Source organism: Chrysochloris asiatica, unplaced genomic scaffold (genome assembly GCF_000296735.1).
Source record: "Chrysochloris asiatica unplaced genomic scaffold, ChrAsi1.0 scaffold00050, whole genome shotgun sequence".
Lineage (NCBI taxonomy): Eukaryota > Metazoa > Chordata > Mammalia > Afrosoricida > Chrysochloridae > Chrysochloris > Chrysochloris asiatica.
In genome coordinates, this window is record NW_006408568.1 from 428718 (window position 1) to 448541 (window position 19824).

Sequence of the window (19824 nt, forward strand, 5' to 3'; positions counted from 1 at the left end):
AGCTCTTCCTTGGACAAATAAAAATAAAGATGGAGGAAGGAAATTCTAGGAAGGAGAGGAACACCAAGAAGTGGCACTTGAACAGGATCCAGGTCATTTAGGAAGGGGACGACCCCGAAAGTACATGGAAGTTGCTGTTAATTGCTATTAAAAAATTATAAGCTACTACAGAAGCTCATCATGAAGAATCTGTACCTGGACCAAGAGGCAGTTGTTCAAACAGAACATGATTTAAAATTAAGAAAGGTTTGTGGCAAGGTTGTATTCTTTCACCATACTTATTCAACCTGTACGCTGAACAATTAATCTGAGAAGGTGGGTTATATGAAGAAAAACATGGCATCAAGATTGGAGGAAGACTCATTAACATCCTGCGATATACAGATGACACAACTTTGCTTGCTGAAAGTGAAGAGGACTTAAAACATTTACTGATGTAGATCAAAGAGCATAGCCTTCGGTATGGACTACATCTCAATGTAAAGAAAACAAAAATCCTCACCACTGGACCAATAAACAACATTCTTATCAATGGAGAAAAGATTGAAGTTGTCAAGGACTTCATTCTTCTTGGATCAACTATCAACACTCACGGAAGTAGCAGTCAAGAAATCAAAGGACGTATTGCATTAGGCAAATCTGCTGCACAAGACCTTTTGAAAGTGTTGAAGAGCAAAGATGTCAGCTTGAGGACTAAGGTGCACCTACCCAAGCCATGGTATTTTCAATAACCTCATATGCATGTGAAAGCTGGACAGTGAATAAGAAGACCGTAGAAGAATTGATGCTTTTGAGTTGTGTTGGAGGAGAATATTGAAAGTGCCATGGGCTGCCAAAAGAACCAATAGATCCATTTTGGAAGAAGTGCAGCCAGAGTGCTCCTTGGAGGCCAAGATGGCCAAACTTCGTCTCTCATACTTCAGACATATTGTCAGGAGGAACCAGTCTCTGGAGAAGGATATCATATTTGGTAAGATGGAGGGTCAGAGAAAAATATGAAGACCCCCCAGCGAGATGGATTGGCCGAATGGCAGCATCGATGGACTCAAGCGTGGCAACAGTAGTGAAGTTGGCCTAGGATCGAGCAGTGTTTTGTTCTGCTGTGCACAAGGTCACTATGAGTCGGTACCAACTCGATGGCACCTAACAACAACAACAACAGAAACACATCATTTTTAAAGTTTATTTTGCACCTTTGCAGTTTCTCCTTCTGTTATTAGATAGCTATCTTATAACAGTATCCATTCTGTTGCCCTTCATGGAATGTGAGAAGGATCCTGTAGGAGAAAGAAAAAGAACAGACATGTCCCCAAAAGATGGTAGCAGAAAGTATTCAGCAAAGTGATAGTGGAGTGGAGAGTAGGATGGTTAGGGTAGACAGGATGGAGGGAAGAAGCTAGCTATGAGGATATTTCTACCCATATATTCAACAGTTGACCGTACAAAGTTCATGATCATGTAATGGTTTAGGGACTGTATTAGCTATCAGCAGTGGTAAAGAAAGTAGCATGCAGTGTTCTGTATAGTCTACTCGTCTGGGAGTTTTCCTAAGGTTTCCAGAGTCTCTTGAAAGAAGAGATGGTCCAAGAAGCACTGGAGTGGGTGAGGAACCAGTCCAGGCACATGGCCTCCATTTAGGTCAGTAGAATGGAGAAATAAAGGATGAGTAGAATTATGTGATGATCATCATGCATTGTGACTCTGAGTCCCAAAGGTGTTCAGGCCTTCTAGAGAAGGCTGGAGTCCACGTCCAAGTCGTGACCCTGTAGCCAACCATGATGCAGAACTCACTCCATACTTACCCACTCCTTTCAGATCACAGACAATGGGATTGCTCCAAGTAGGTTCTATGGGCACCAGGGCTCCCCGCTAGGCAGACTCCCTAGTCAGAAGGAGCTTGTGTTCTCAAGGAGAAGGTTGCAGCTGACTTCCCACAAAGATGGCTTCTTTGAGGAGAGGACCATCTGCCTCCACAGGGGCTTCCTGGTCCTCAACCAAGCCTTGGGTAAGTTCCTCCTGGAGGTACAGGTAAATCTCTACCCCCAGCCATCATCCCTGGGTAACTGCCCAAGGGAGCTAGAGTGACAGCTGAGACTGAGGCTCAGGGACCTCTAGATGTGAGTCCATCCCTGCCCAGCCCTGACCCTGCTGGATGAGCAGTCTCCAGGGACCATGGACGGAACTCAAAAGACCACTTAAGCAAGTGCCTCCCACCCACTGTTCAGTAAGAAGATGAGAGAAGGAGCTCAAGTTCACAGGTCACAAACTCCCAATTTCTACAAGGTGCAGGCTGGTAACATAAATGAACAGAGGGGGCAGGTGGAGAGGTATGGCTCTACTAAGAGGCAGCCACCATTCAAAACCAGCACTCATCTGTGAGTTTGTCTTACTGTGATGGTTCATGTTGCTGTGATGCTGTAAATTATGCTGCCTATATTTTAAATACCTATAGTGGACAGGTTTCATTGGAACTTCCAAACTGAGACAGTCTAGGAAGAAGGAGAATCAAACTACTTCTGAATGGTTAGCCACTGAAAACTTCATGAATAGCAGTAGAATATTGTCAGATATAGTGCCAGAAGATGAGCCCCTGATGTTGGAAGGTATTCAAAATATGACTGGAAAAGAGCTACTTCCTCAAAGTAGAGTTGACCATGACGACTCAAGTGGAGTAAAGCTTTCAGGACCTTCATTTGCCGATGGGGCACAACTCAAAACAAGAAGAAACAACTGCAAACATCCATTAATAATCAGAACATGAAATGTACAAAGTATGAACCTAGGAAAATTGGGAGTAGTCCAAAATTAAATGGAACACATAAAAATCGATATTCTAGACATTAGTAAGCTGAAATGGACTGGTGTTGGCCATTTTAAATCTGACAAGCATATGGTTTGCTATGCCAGGAACAATAAATTCAAGAGGCATGGTGTTGCATTCATTGTCAAAAAAGAATATTTCAAAATCTATCTTGAAGTACAACTTTGTCTGTGACATGATAGGATGCATACACCAACAAGGAAAACAGTAGTCCTGGTGTGGCACTGTAGGATAAGTACTGGACCTACAGGTTGATTTGAATCAGAAGGCCAGTGCTTCGGCTTCTCAGAAACCCTTTACAGGATGGCTATGAGTCAGAATCAACTTGACAGAACTTAACAACAACAAGGAAAACCAGTTAAAACCACTATTATTCAAATTTACACACCAACCCCTAAAGCCAATAATGATGAAATTTAAGAACTCTACCAACTTCTTCTGTGTGAAATTGTCCAAGCATGCAATCAAAACGTATTTGATAATTACTGGTGATAAGAATGCAAAGGTTGGAAACAAAGAGGAAGGAGATAGTAATTGAAAAATATGGTCTTGGTGATAGAAATGATGTTGGAGATTGCATGATAGGATTTTGCAAGACCAATGACTTCTTCATTGCAAATACCTCTTTTAAATTAAACAACATAAAAGATAATTATACACATGGACCTCACCAGATGGAATACACAGGAATCAAATGGACTACATCTGTAGAAAGAGATGGTAGAAAAACTCCATATCACCAGCTAAAAGAAGGCCAAGGACAGAGTATGGGACAGACCATGACTAGCTCATATGAAAGTTCAGACTGAGGCTGAAGAAAATGAAAACAAGTCCACAGGAGTCTAAATATGACCTTGAACATATCCTACCTCGACTTAGAGACCATTCTCAAGAACAGATTTGATGCATTAGACCCTAATGACCAAAGACCAGAAGAACTATGGGATGGCATCAAGAACATCATGCAGGTAAAAAAAAAAAAAAAAAAAAAAAACCAAGGTCATTAAAAAACAGGAAAGAAAGAAAAGGTCAGAATGGATATTAGAAGAGACTGAAGTTTCTTCTCCAGCATAGAGGTGCTAAAGCAAATGGAAGAAATGAGGAAGTGAAAGAACTAAACAGAAATTTCAAAGAACCGCTTGAAAAGACAAAGTATTATGATGAAATGTATAAAGATGTGGAGTAAGAAAACCAAAAGGGAAGAACTTGCCCAGCATTTCTCAAGCTGAAGGAACTAAAGAAAAAATTCAAGCTTCAACTTGCAATATTAAAGGATTCTCTGGGCAAAATATTGAATGATGCAGAAAGAATCAAAAGAAGATGGAAGGTATATGGTGTCACTCTACCAGAAAGAAATGGTCGAATGTTCAACTATTTCTAGAGGTAGCATATGATCCAGAGCCAATGGTACTGAAGGGAAAGTTCAAGGTACACTGAAGGCATTGGCAAAAAAAAAACAGTGGAATACAAATTGAAATCTTCAACAAACTGGTGCCGCACTGGAGGCAGCTACCTGGCCAACCTATTAGAAGAGAACTATATTTGTGCCCATTTCGAAGAAAGGTGACCCAACGTAATGCAGAAATCATCCAACAATATCATTTATATCACATGCAAGTAAAATTTTGCTGAAGGTAATTTAAAAAAATGGCTTCAACAGTACATCAACAGAGAACTGCGAGAAATGCATGCCAGATTCAAAAGAGGACATGGAACGGTGGATACCATTGGTCAGATGGATCTTGGGTGAAAAGTAGAGAATACCAGAAAGATGTTTACTTACGCTTTATTGACTATGTAAAGGCTTTCAACAGTGTGGACTGTGACAAGTTATGGATAACATTGCAAAGAATGGACATTCCAAAACACCTCATTGTGCTCACGAGGACAAAGAGGCAGTCGTTTGAGCAGAAAAAGGGGCCCCTAATTACTTAAAATCAGGAAAGTTGTGTACCAGACCTGTATTCTTTCACCATACTTATTCGATCTGTATGCTGAGAAAATATTCTGAGAAGCTAGATTATATGAAAAACATGGCATCAGGACTGGAGGAAGACTCATTAACATCCTGAGATATGCATGCAGATGATACAATCTTACTTGCTGAAAGTGAAGTGGACTTAAAATACTTACTGATGAAGATCACAGATGACAGCCTTCAGTATGGATTGCAGCTCAATGCAAAGAAAATAAAAATCCTCACAATTGGACCAATAAATAGCATCATGATAAATGGAGAAAAGACTGAAGTTGTCAAACACTTCATTTTGTTTGGGTCCACAATCAACACTCATGGAAGTAGCAGTCAAGAAATCAAACGACATACTGTTCTAGGCAAATCTGTTGCACAAACGTGTTCAAGAGCAAAGATATCAGGTTGAGGACTAAGGTGTGCCTGACCCAAGCCATGGTATTTTCATTAGCCTCACATGCATGTGAAAGTTGGACAATGAATAAGGAAGACTGTAGAAGAGTTGTGGTGTCAGATAAGAATATTGAAAGTACCATGGACTGCCACAGGAACAATCTGTCTTGGAAGAAGTGCAGCCAGAAATCTCCTTAGAAGCTTGGACAATGAGACTTCATCTTTCATACTTCAGACATGCTATCAGGAGGGACCTTGGAGAAGGACTTCATGGTTGGTAAAGTGGAGGAAGTAAAAAGAGGAAGACCCTCAACAAGATGGATTGGCACAGTGGCAGCACCAATGGGCTCAAGCATAACAATTGTGAGGTTGGTGTAGGGGCCAGGCAGTGTTTCATCGCTGGCACCTAACAGCAACAACAACAAGGGATCATCCTGCCATGTGTGATTCATGCACATGACAAAATTTTGTTTTAAATGATCCTTCCACTCCAGATCTTAGAAAACTGGGCTGATTTTGGAAAGTTGTGGTGGGTAAACTATTCCCAAATTAGACAGCAGGTGGAGCTCAACCCAGAGATTTAGAAAAAAGGAAACTGTTACCTAACTCATTTCCAGTAACTTCTCCCTCCTCCCCCACAAAGCCTTCCCCAACCCCACCTCCTATAACCTGACCTGGGACAAGTCATCTCGCAAGTCCCAGATCCCACGTCCCCCTGTGAGCAAACTATCTCTGGAGAAACCCCACCCCACAAGGCAAGATGTGAGTGTACTCCTTGGAGATGCCTGGGGGAGAGGAAGAAGAGGGTAGAGAGAAGAAAAGGTGGGAGGACACACACACACACACACACACCTGGAATTGGAACTCTCTTGAAGAGTACAACAGCCTTCCTTGGGGTGGTCAGGAGGAGGAGTAAAACTCTGTAACAGGAAACTAATATATTATTACTATCCCCTCAGATTCCAGGGTGGGGGTTGGGTTTGCTGAAGCAGAAAGCAGTCCACTACTGAGTGAAACCCTCCTTGGGAATGAGTACCTTTGAAGGACTGGGAATTGGCAGACCTAGAGCTCAGGTTGAGCAGGAGACTGAAAGGGATTTGGGGATGTCTGTATGGCTTCATTTTACCCTTACCCACCCACAGGTGGTGGCTGCTTCTCTGTGGAGCCCTCCAGGCTTGTCCCACTCAGGGCTCCATCCTCTTGGCCCATTTACTACCCCAGAAGTTGACATCCCCCGGGTACCCAGAGCCATATCCCAAAGGCCAAGCAAGCACCACTGACATCGAGGCTCCAGAGGGCTTTGTTGTAAAGCTGGTCTTCCAGGACTTCGACCTGGAGCCGTCCCAGGACTGTGAGCAGGACTCTGTCATAGTGAGCTGGGGCCCTGGAGGGATGCTTGGGAGGAACTTCCAGGCCTGGAGCCTCCCAGGGGCAGTGGGAAGTGGCTCTGTCCTGACCACAAGGGAAGAAACAAAAAAGGTGAACTTAGGTTCCACGTAAGGGACGGAAGCCAGGGCCAGCGCACAGCTTTCCACAAGGGTCTCTGTGTCACCATCTAGATACACCACAAAGCAAAGGAGAGAGTCAGGACAGTCCCTAGCTTTTGAACTTACAAAGGAGATCCACAAATATTGCAAACCCATAGAGCAAAAGGGCAGGGACTCACATACGTCATTAAAAGTATATCATCAAATATTTGTTGAGAGCCTGCTCTGGCAGGTTAGGAAGCTGGGCACAAAAAGATTAGGTAACCATTCCTGTTTACTCTGGTTGGTTGGTTGATGGTTGCAGCCGTAGAACTGGTTCAGATTCATAGCCACCCTGCATAGGGTTCCAGTCTTTATAGGAACAGAAAGCCCCATCTTTCTCCTGCAGAACAACTGGTAGTTTCAAAGTACTGACCTTGAAGTTAGCAGCCTGACTCATAACCACTACATGACCAGAGCTATGTGTACTTTAGAGGCTCTCTTATAAGACTTCTTAGGACAAGGGCATTATCCAGAATAAGAACACTTTAAAAACAGTGCTTACTATTATCTTTTGGGTTAAATTTTATTTTTATCAAAATAATACATGCACATTGTTTAACACATCAAAATACTGTATGGCGCTGCAGGTTAATGCGATGGACTGCAAGGGTAGTTTGAACCGCAAGATCAGTGATTCAAGTTTACCAGCCACTCCTTGGAAACCCTATATAGGGTCCAAGACTCAATGGCACTTAGAAACAACAACAACAATAGGACTTATAATGAAACACAGCAGTCTTCCAGCCTTCCCCTCCCTAGCCCTGATTGCTACTCCTCAGGGGCAATCATTTACAATTAATGTCTATGTTTCACCTAGTTACCTTCATATGCATAAAACAATGTGCTTATTCTGTTATTTTTCACTTTTCCTTTTTTAGATATTCCCTGCTGACTTTGAACTAGAGAAGACTGGCTTTAGCTCTCTGATCTAAGGACCATATTTTCCCTACCTTATCCTCCCAATTTACTTATCATGTTTAGTTAACTCTATAACTCTATATTCATTGTTTTCATTATTATGACTATAAAATCTTCCCAGCAAATAGTGTACACAATGTGCCATAAATATGTTTCTTTTCTTCTCCAACTTTTGGTTTTCCCAGGAGTCAATAATTCTATGGAGCTCTTTGGGGGGTTTTGTTTCAATTTTTTTGTTTTGATTGTAGCTAATCTCCCCAAATTCCTAGCCAGCAGTGTAAATCTCCTTATTCCCAGTATCCTGAATTTCATTATGTGTCTTGATGCAGGTATTTTTCACTCTTTGCTCAGGGCTCTTGTAATCTAGAGATTCTTTTCATCTAGTCCTTCAAATGCTGGGAAATTTCTTATTTCTTTCATCATTTCCAGATATCTGCTTTCTTGACCGTGTCTTTTAAAAATTCCTGTAATTCAGCTGTCCACTCGTGCTAAAGCGGAAAGCACTACAATGCTGGACAGAAGCTCTGGAGACAATGGCAATGTGAGGGTTGGTGTCATCCCACGGACCACCTCTTGCACAGACCAAACAGAATCCTTAGTAATATTTATTATCAGTTTTAATCACAGAATAATAAGTGATCAGTATAGTTGTAAACAAAATTGTTTTGTAAAATCTTTTTGCGTTGAATTACATTATTATTAGTTACAACATTATTAGTAAGTGAGTAGAAACCTTTTGTTTTGTTTTTTAATCTCTCCTCCTTTTCTTTTAATTACTACTTCATTCTCAAAAAAATGTTATGGGTTTAGGTTCACAAATATCACAATATGGTAGCTAACACCCTAGAAAATTTGACAAAATCAGCGACTATCAACCCTGCCAGCTCTGAAAACAACAATAGGTGCCTGTAGCGCACTGATGAGATCATGTGATTCAAAGCATCGTTGTGTTTAGGTAATAGTGACAGCTCTGACCAGAGCACATTGTTGTTGTTGTGAAGTGCCGTCAAGTTGATTCCGACCCATAGCAAGCCTGTATAGGGTATTTGGTGGTGGTGGTTATGTGCTGTGGAGTCAGTGCCGACTCATAGCGACCCTGTACAGGGTTTCCTAGGAATGGCAGGTGAGTCTGAACCACTGACTGACCTTGTGGTACAAACCGACCTTGTGGTCCAGTGCTTATCCTAAATCACCACACTAGGGATTTAGTCAGGAGCAAAAGAAACAGTCCTTGCCTTCTTCCTTCTTAGAGTTTACAGTTCAGTGAACTGTTGGAAGAACACTGCGACTACAATAAAAAGTTAAAAGAAAAAAGAAGCCTAGGATTCATAAGGATTGGAAGCAGGCCGAGATGATGGGTTTCTGAGATAATTATGGTAGATGCTGTAAGATATGCTCTAGACTGCTAACTACAAGGTTAGCAATTCTGCTCCTCAGAAACTCTAGATAGGGTCTCTATGAGTCAGAACTGACTTGATGGCATTTAACAACAACAAAAGAAATATTCTATCACCCCAGCATTAATGGTTGTTGTTAAGTGGTTAAGCGCGGTGAGTCAGTTTCGAATCAAAACAACCCTGTGTAGGTTTTCCAAGGTTTTAAATCTTTCTCGGAGCAGAAATCCCCAGGACTATGGCCCTTGTTCACCCTTCAAATCTGGAATTGAATTCACCCCACCCCCACGCCCAGCCCCATGGCTCAATTTTCAGTCAATCATTAGATGGGTATTTAGGAAAGACAACAACACTAGTGATATTTGCACACCATAGAATGGCCAACCATTCAAGATCAATAGGGCAGCACTTACCCAAGGACAACATTCAGAAGAGTGGGAAAAGAAGGAGGAATGGAAACAAGAAACTCAGGGAGGAAGTGGGATGAGTGATGTTTCATTGAGGGGCTTGTAATCCCTGAAATGAAAGGAATTGTGTCATTTGTTGAATGTAAAACTGATGATCTGCTCCATAAACCTTCACTCAATTCACAATAAACAGTTTTTCAAAGGAGAGAGAGAAAGATCCTAGATGTGAGATGTCTGGAAGAATCTTTTGAGTCAATAATGGAAGAGGAAGCTATTTGAGGAAACCTCCACAGGGTACAGCTTCTGAGCCCAGCAATGTGCAGATCCTCTAGAGGAAACAGAAGTCTACACCTAGGATGTGACCGTGTGACCAGCCATGATGTAGAATTCACCCCACACCTGCCTGTCCCTCACTTCTCCCCTCCACTTTCAGATCACAACCAACAGGACTACTCCAAGCCGGTTCTGTGGGCACCAGGGCTCCCTGGTGGGCAGAGAGTTTGTGTCCTCCGGAAGAAGGTTACAGCTGACATTCTGCACAGGTGCTTCCTCAGAGGACAGTACCATCCGCCTCCACAGGGGCTTCCTGGCCCTCTATCAAGCCATTAGTGAGTATCCTCCTGCAGGTGCAAAGAAACAGTCTCTTCCACAACCATAGCCCCTGACTAACTGCCTATGGACACTCAGTGAATGTTAAGGCCCCTTGGGCTGGATCCTATCCCTGCCCAGTAGTGACTACTGGATGACCATGAGGAACAGTGGGATGATTCCAAAACAACATTCAAACAGGCCCACTGTAGGAAAATCATCTCATTTTCTGAGAAGCCAAAAATCCATATTTAAAGTCAAATTCCAGATTTTTAAGTGGTGACTCACTTTTTTCTTTTTTCCTTTTAACTTTTTTTTATGTCATTGATAGATATTTTGTTGTCACCAACAGTGCTGATGTGGGTATCTTTATATGTTCATCTTTGAGCACATGTGTAAGAATATCTTCAGGGTAAATTCTTAGAAGTGGAAATGCTGGGGCAAAAAATGTTTACATGTTTTTTTATATTGCTGAATTTTCCTCCAGAGAGATTTTGTTAATTTTCATTCCTACCAACCATGCATGAAGGTACTTGTTTCCTCATACCTGCATATCATTATCATATTATTTTCAAACTTTTTTGTAACCAAGGAAAAGTAATTAAAATTTTTTTTAAGAAAACATGTGCAGTCCAAGCTAAATGTAGCCCAGGGCTAGAATCAACCACTGGGTTGCCAGTTTGCAATTCTGTCCTAGGTCCTGTCGTTATGAACAAGAATCAGCCCATTGGTCATGCTAATTGGAGCTCCAAGGCCATCCGCACACCTGTAGACAACTCCTCCAAGATTCAGAGCCCGGAGCTGTACTGTCAGGAGGTACCAGTAGGTGAGTCCCCACCTGCTCAGGTGCCCGCTTCTGTGTGTCACACACACACCCACCACCAAAAATCCTGAGGCACCACAGGAACTCATCCTGTAACCCAATATTTCCCAACTCACAACGGTTTTCTTTGCCTTTTCTCATTTCACAACTCAGAAACACTCACCTGCACAACCCAGGGCACCTGGAAGGACAGGCAGACTACCCAGGAGGCTCCTCAGCGTGCACCTGGTGAGTAGTAACCTGCCTGATGATGTTCTTTTCGCCATTTCCCAAGCAAGCCTTGGCTGTAGCAGGAAACTGTGGGAATGAAGAGAGAGGAGTTAGAAGAAAGCCTTCAGATAGAAAGGGGAGTTATAGGCAGAAGGAGAGAGAGAAAAGGAAAATCAAGAAGGCCCAGAGAAGGAGTGGCAAGGCGCTTTTCCCTTAGTCTTCAAGGATCAAGAGACATCTGACATGTTACGAAATGAAGGGAGTTGATTGTATGTAAAAATTAAAGGAGGAAGAGGTACAGAAGAGTTGAAATGGGAGAAAACTCTCTCTTTTTGTGTGGTCTGTTTTAATGACATACAGCCAGCCTTTCTGCTTCCAAAATACCTCCCTATCTAGATGTCACAGTAGCAGAAAGGTCACCTTTAAAAAATATAATTTCAATTGAGATAAACTTCATATGACATACAATTGACCATATTAACTATCTCAAAATAAATAATACAGTGTTTTGAGTGTCGTCACAATGTTGTGCAACTATCACCACTTTCTAATTCCAGAACATTTTCTTCACCACAAAAAGAAACACTGTGCCTCCAATTCCCCCCTCCTCAATCCCCTGGCAACCACGAATCTACTTTCTGTCTCTATGGGTTTGCCTATTCTAGACATTTCATATAAATGGAATCATAACAATATTTGTCTGCTTGTAACTGACTTCTTTAGTATAATGTTTGCAAGGTTCATCCACACTATGTTGTTGTTGTTAAGTGCTGTCGAGTCGGTTCCGACCCATAGCAGCCCTGTATAGGGTTTCTAAGAAGCAGCTGGTGAGCTTGAACCGCTGACCTCGCAGTTCAAATGGCTTTGCAGTCTGGCGCATTAACCCACAGCGCCACACCAGGACTCCTATCCACACTACTGCATGTATCAACATTTCATTCCTTTTTATGGCTGAATTATAGTCTTGGATGGATATATCACATTTTGTTTATTCATTCACCAGTTGATGGACATTTGGGTTGTTTACACTTTATAGGTATTATAAATAAAGCTGCTATAAACATTGTTTCATATACCTAGGAAGGTGGTAAAAACAGTTTACACCCAGCTACTAGCCAAAGAACCTACTTGATGGCACTTACCAATAACAACTTACCAAAAGGTTGGCAGTTCAAATTCATCCAACGGTCACTCAGAACAAAGGCCTGGTTAACTGTTTCCAAAAGGTCACCGCCATTGAAAACTCTGAGCACAGTTCTACTCTAACACACATGGGCTCTTAACAGCAAAGGGTTTGGGTTTCGTTTTAATATATTCCTGAGAGTGGAATTGTTGAATTATATCATAACGTGACATCACTTAGCAACAACAACAACGTGGTAACTATGTTTAGCTTCTTGAGAAGCTACTAAATTGTTTTCCAAAGTAGCTGCATCATTTTACATGCCCACCCACAATTTTTGAAATCCATTTTTTGAGGTAACTATTGCCTTCCTAACCCAGACTGAGTGAATTTCTCAGACTTTACTGATGGTCCACAGAAGGCTTGAGGAGAAGCTCTTAAGACTCCTGGGAATAGGTTATGGGAGATACTTCCAATGAGAAAATGACAAGAAAACAGAGGCAAAGGGCACTGAAGACAAGCTTTACCTGTTGCTTGATTTTGTCAAGGATGGTCTCACCAAGTCTCTAAAAGATTGGCTTAAGGAGGGTGAGGAGTCAGGAGGCAAGCCCAGCAGAGCCCGCCCTAAACATGTCTCACTCTCCCAATACTTGTACACACTATGTACCTCCTAGTGCCACCTGACTTGATTTGCTGTGCCTGTCTCCATTTGTGAGTCTGTATCAAGGTGCAATTTCCTTCTGATCCAGTTCAGGTCATACTTTGGACCACCCTACTGCAACCTACCCAGACAGATCTTTAATAAATGCACTTTAACATAGTCACTGACTTTTCACCCTCATCTCTTTTCTCTCCAGTGTGTGGACGGCCAGTCACTCCCATTCCCCAGAACCAAAAGGCCTTTGGTTCTTCCAAAGCTCAGTTGGGCAACTTCCCCTGGCAAGCTTTCACCAGTATCTACGGTCGTGGAGGCGGGGCCCTGCTGGGCGACAGATGGGTTCTCACTGCTGCCCACACCATCTATCCCAAGGACAGCATCTCCCCCCGGAAAAAACGGAGTGTGGATGTGTTTCTGGGACACACAAACATAAAGGAGATGCTGAAACTGGGAAATCATCCTGTCCGCCGCATCATTGTGCACCCAGACTACCGTCAGAACGAGTCCCACAACTTCGACGGGGACATAGCTCTCCTGGAGCTTCAGCACAACGTACCTCTGGGCACCCACCTCCTCCCAGTCTGTCTGCCCAACAACGAGACCCTCTACCTCAGTGGCCTGTTGGGCTATGTCAGTGGGTTTGGCATGGAAATGGGCTGGTTAACTACTGAGCTGAAATATTCAAGATTACCCATAGCTGAAAGGGAGTCCTGTGAAGCCTGGCTCCGAGAGAGGCAGAGGACTGAGGTGTTTTCTGACAACATGTTCTGTGTAGGGGATGAGATGCAGCAGCAGAGTGTCTGCCAGGGGGACAGTGGTAGCGTCTATGTGGTGTGGGATGATTGTGCCCATCAATGGGTGGCCACGGGCATAGTATCTTGGGGCATTGGGTGTGGCAAGGGGTATGGCTTCTACACCAAAGTGCTCAACTATGTGGACTGGATTAAGAGAGTGATGGAAGAGAGGGACTGACCCTTAGTGCCTCAACAGTGATAACCAGTGATGAAAAATGTGGAGGCACAGTAAGGAGAGGATCGGGAGTGAGGGCTATGCCTTGTGGGGGTGGAGGAGCAGGAGGTCCCCCAAGAGAGAAAAGCCGTCCTCCCCTCTAGTCCCAGAGTCTTAGTGTGACGCTGTGGGTTAACGTACTGGACTGCAATGTCGCATTTGAACCTCAAGGTCGGCGTTTCAAGCTCACCAGTTACTCCTTGGAAACCCTATACAGGGTCGCTATGGGTTGGAACTGACTCCATGGCACTTAACAACAACAACAATAACAACCTCCAGTCCCCAAACCATCCGAGACAGGAGTGGCCTTCCACAGTTGCCTTCCTCTCTTCCTCTGCCCTCCTGAACATTTGCACTACCCCCAAGGAAGCCCTGAACATCTTGGCAAGTTTCACTGTAAATGTCTTTGAACCTCCCTCACTTCATCTTCTGTTGATCCAAAGTCACCTTCTCACTTGTCATTCAAGAAGACTATGGAGAAAGTGGTTTTAATTCCCTCTCAATCCTAGTACTTTCCCTTTAGTTGACCTTCAAATATTCAAGACTTTTTTTTTTTTTAACCACCTTCCACAATTCCCAGATACATTAAAAAAAAAAAGGCTGCTGTCAAACTTGATTCTGACTTATGATGAACCCACGTATATCAGAGTCAGTTTGTTCTCTCCAGGATTTTCAATGACTAGGTTTTTTCAGAAGTAGATTGCCAGGACTTTCTTCCAAGATACTTATGGGTGAACTTGAACTTTCAGTCTTTCAGTTAGCAGCTGAGAATATTAACTTTGCATCTGCATAATAGTCACTTTCTCACCCTTCATTCATGTGTAGTATAGTGAAGTCTTAATTATATTTCATTTCTAAGACCCCTTTAGTTGACCTTCAAATACTTCAAGCCATTGGTTTTACCATTAGCACAACTCTAAATGTAGCTATGAGTCAGAGATAACTTAATGACAGTGAATTTTTGGTATCTGAACAAATGACCAGCAAGAATATCACAGGCCCCTTCCCACTTAGATGGGATATTCTAAGATATGTGTTCTGCTAGATTTCTCCATTGGTAATAAAAACCACTCACCTTTAGGGATAATTCACTTGAGAATGTACCCTTTCCTGCCTCAATCACTTTTCTACTCAAAAACTTTTCTCAGCGTCTATTTCAGGAGACTCCATACTGAGGAGTCATTGATGTTATGAGCTCAGTATTCTCAATTCTTTTTTTTTTTTTTTTTTTCTCTTCACCAAAATAGCTAATTTCCTGAACTACTTTTTAATGTTAAGTATTAGCTTTAGGTTTTCTGAACCATGAAGTTAGTGTGAAATTTGAATTCCAAACTAATGACAAAGTAATATTATGTCTAGTTAACCATCTTTAAAGTAGACTTTTTCTTTTCCTACAAAGTCACTGCACTGTTGTTGTTAGGTGCCGTCAAGTGAGTTCCTACTCACAGCGACCCTTGTAGGGTTTCAGAGGAGTGACTGGTGGGTTTGAACCAATCTTGCAGTTGGCAGTCCAGTGCCTATTCCTCAGCACCACACTGTAGCCAAGAAACCTCCCTGACTTCATATTATGCTGATGGGAAGAGTTTTCCTAGTTTCTATTCACAACTCCTGCCTTTAAGCAAGAGAATCACATGGTATTCTGTGTCTTATCTGGGCCCAAACAGATTCTTGGACCTATAGTTTATTCCAGGAAATGAAAATATCTCCACTATTTTTTATTTTTATTTTAGGGAGAGAGATTACTAGATCCAGAATGAAAATGCATGCTTCCTTGGACCTGGACCAAAAAACTAAGGATTTGAATCAGAATGATATTAACAGCTTACACAATAATTGGTATTTACTGATAGGTCAAACTACAAAGGACATTTCCCCGCCCCTGCCCCCTCCCCCCTCCCCAAGTTAACACCTTTTGATCCTGGGAAGTTGCTTGTGGAGAATTTCTTCCCTCCTTTCCACTTTTACAAATGTCTAGCATATCTAGGAAACATCCAAAATAATATTTTTACTCAATTTATTGAGTTAACTGTTTTCTGTTCTTTGACTTTATAAGGAGAGACTGACTGATTGTCTCATTGGGTGCATATATTTGTGTTTTGCCCACATGGCTATGTATGGGTATTTGTGTTTGCCCGCATGGCTATGTATGGGTATTTGTGTTTTGCCCACATGGCTATGTATGGGTATGATTTCCTATAAAGATTACTTGTACATGGGTCACCTTCAGTCAAGTAGCCCTGTCCGCCTGGTAGGGTAGTAATTTTGAAGCCTGTTGTTGTTGTTGTGTATTGTCAAGTTAGTTCTGATTCATAGTGACTCTGTATAGGGTTTCCGAGGAGCAGCTAGTGAGTCTGAACCACCAACTTCATGGTTAGCAGTCAATTGCTTGTCCTACACTAAGACTCCATTGTTGTGGGGTTTTTTTGTTGGTAGACACTCTTACATTTATTTATACGCATTTGTTGTTGTTAGGTGCCATCAAGTCGGTACCAACACATAGTGACCCTATGCACAACAGAACAAAACACTGCCCAGTCCTGGGCCAACCTCACCATTGTTGGCACGCTTGAGCCCATTGATGCTGCCACTTTGCCAATCCATCTTGCTGGGGGTCTTCCATAGAGACCCTATATATAACAGAACAAAATATACCTGGCCCTGAAACAATTGTTGCTATGTTTGAACTCACTGATACAACTATTGTGTTAATCTATTACTTTGAAGGAAACTTAAGTCATACTTTTTTTGAACCCTAGGTCATAATTTTTCCTGTCTAGATCCTGTGTCCTGATTAGATCAACTTGCTCAATGATGACACTTCTCAATTTGACTAAAACTTGTCTGCAATTGAAAATTGCACTCTGTTGTGTCTATCTGAAAGAGGTAGCTTTAATGAGTTTGTTTCTGTATCTGAAACAATTTCCATCTATACTCAAAATGTCTGTGAAAAGAACAGAGAAATAAAATTTCAAAGACAAGCAAACTATTGACCATTTTATTGATTAAGTGACAATATGATTGGAATAACTAAAACTCTCAGATTGAACGTGCCTTGGGAAATATGTTAAAAACAGTAGCCTACAGGTGGGCATAGAACATCTTTGCCAGTTAAAAATATCTAAAATAAAACTATTGTATCTAAGGAAGTAAATTTGGTAAGCATCTTAGAAGCATTCTGTTTAACATCTTTCCAAAAACTGAAATTATGTTTATGACTTGACTCAATTTAATAAATTCCTTATGTTGTTTAAATTTAAAAAGTGACTGTAGTAAAATCTCCTATAAACCAGGTCCCTCTCATCTGCTATTTCATTTAATCCTCACACCAAGTTTGCAAAGGGTGTGTTGTTAGTCACATTTTACAAATGAGGAAACGGAAACTCAGGGAGATAAAGCAGTTTGCTCAAGTCTCACAACTGGTGTGTTCTTTCCCCTATGCTATGATACTTCTCAACTGTTCTCAGAACTTACTGGATCTCCACTTCTCCATCTCCACATCCTGGGAATCCCTGCTTCAGCGCAGGCAGCAACACTGCTAGCCTGCTTCCTGCATACACCTAGATGAATGTGGTACTGGGCAAGGTGTTCCTGTAGACACCCCAGTCTGTGCCCCTGTCAGTGAGCCCCTTGACTTTGTCATTGAGGGGTGCTGCTCTATCTGAGAAGACCAACTGTCTAATTTTCGGTGATGTCTTGAAGTGATTTACAGTAACAGATACAACCATTCATATGAAAATAGAAAATTAATACCATAAAACAAATATTGTTAGTGTTTTTAAGTGCCGTCAAGTTAGTTCTGACTCATAACAACCCTGTATAGGGTTTCCAAGGAGTGGCTAGTGGGTTTGAACTACCATCCTTTTGGTTAGCATTCCAGTACCACACCAGGTCTCCATAAAACAGATAGGGAATAGGGAGAACAGATGTTGCTAGTCATGAGCAACAAGTTAGCTACTATGATTAAAAGTTAAATAGCAGAATTCAAAGTTGTATGTTCGTATGATCACTTGTATTTTTTAAAGCACAACAGACTACAGGGGGTGGGAAAACCTTCAAAATCATAAAGAGGTTGTTTTAGATGCTAGGTTTGGCTGCTTTCTTTTCCTCTAATCTTCTTTACCTGTCAAACTTTATTTAAAGAACATTATTATTGAAAAAAGAATAAATAATTTTTATTGATGGGCATGTATCATTTTATTAATAATATTTTTTATTAACATGTGCGTCTCTTTTGCAAGGTTATAGATAGACATATATTTTACAGAGGAAAACCTACCATCACTTTAAGAGAAAAAATCTTTCCTTCTCAGAATCAAATCCTAAGGGGAATGACCAGTATGCTAACAGACAACATTTTCAATAATGGTGGTAGACAGGCAGCCTTATCAAGCTTTATAAGGCTGTTTGTTCTTTCTGATGTTGGTGTAAGCCAAGGGTGTGACAAAAACATGTGAGTAAATGTTTTTTTGAGTGATGGACAGAGTGGGAGCTGAGCTGATTTGTCACTTTGTAATCATGTTGCCTGATGAGACAGAACTAAGAATTCCTGGGATAGATGCAAGAGCTTCAGCCAAGACTTACCTCTGCCATCTGTCCTCTTCTTTACACACACACACACAAAGGCACACACACGCACACACTGCAGGCAGGATGATAATATGCAGTTTAGTAAACAAGATTCTCCTTTCTTCTCATCTCCGGACGGAATCTTATCATCTTCCTTGTCTTTTCATTCCTGCCTTGACACGCTTATCATGAATCAGCTCTGCCATCAGATTCATTCCTCTGCTCTGATACAGAAGCCTGCTGGAGAAACCCTTAGTTGATCTTGTACCTTTCCTGTTTCTGCATTCAGGGTCATTGCCCATCTTCCTGAATCCTTGCAATCCACTGTCTGAGAGAGGGTCTGTTGTGCAATAGGGAGACCATAAATGGATGAATGGTGGGCAGGAAAACTAACTCAGAAGCCTGTTCTGCAGTCATGGAGAGTTTTTCAAGAAAGGCCTCCAGAAAAAGAAAGCTATAAACTAGACACTATGGCCTGTAGCTGCTCTGCGGGAGAAAGATGAGGCTTTCTACTCCCGTAAAGATTTACACCCTCGGAAACCCTGTACAGGGTCGCTATGGGTCGGAACCGACTCGACGGCACTTAACAACAACAACATGGCCTGTAGGATAAGCACTGGACTGCTAACCACAAGGTCAGAAGTTCAGATCCACCAGCTGCTCCTCAGAAACGCTATGAACAACAACATGGCCTGGTGGATAAAAGAGACCAAAACCCCTATTCTCTCCCAGCAACTGGGCTTCCTCTCAGGAAAGTTGAGCCCAGAAAGGAGTAAGTCACTGTTGGCCTACAGCCACACCTCTGCTTGTTGTTGTTAGGTGCCACCGAGTTGCTTCTGACTCATAGCCACCCCATGCACAACGGAACCAAACACTGCCCTGTCCTGCACCATCCCCACAATTGTTTGAGCCCATTGCTACTGCCACTGTGTCAATCCATCTTGTTGACTTCTTTTTTTGCTCGTCTTCTTCTTTTTTGCTGACCCTCCATTTTACCAAGCATGATGTCCTTCTCCAGAGACTGGTCCCTCCTGATAAGATGTCCAAAGTATGAGAGTAGAAGTCTCACTATCCTGGCTTCTAAGGAGCATTCTGACTATACTTCTTTGAAGACAGATTTGTTTTTCTTCTAGCAGTCCATGGTACTTTGAATATTCTTCTCCAACACCATAATTCAAATGCATCAATTCTTATATGGTCTTCCTTATTCATTGTTCAACCCTCATATGCATATGAGGCAACTGAAAATACACCCTCTGCTTGGTGGTGGTGGTTGTGTACCATAAAGTCAGTTTTGATTCATAGAAACCCTGTGTAGAATTTCCAAGGGTTATCAATCTTTATGGGAGCAGAAAGACTTGCCTTTCTCCCATGAAGTGACTGGTAGAGTTGAACTACTAACCTTGTGGTTAGC

General features: G+C 42.1%; 1 protein-coding gene across 1 annotated transcript; it reads left to right on the plus strand.

Annotated features, from left to right (window-relative positions):
• The first annotated feature begins 1578 nt into the window (after positions 1–1578).
• Positions 1579–13808, plus strand: C1RL (complement component 1, r subcomponent-like). The gene is made up of 8 exons (XM_006862753.1): positions 1579–1602; positions 1816–2005; positions 5830–5941; positions 6329–6557; positions 9868–10042; positions 10720–10848; positions 10999–11073; positions 13036–13808. Exons 1-8 carry the CDS (start codon positions 1579–1581, stop codon positions 13806–13808), a joined length of 1707 nt encoding a protein of 568 aa, XP_006862815.1.
• The last annotated feature ends 6016 nt before the right edge of the window (positions 13809–19824 follow it).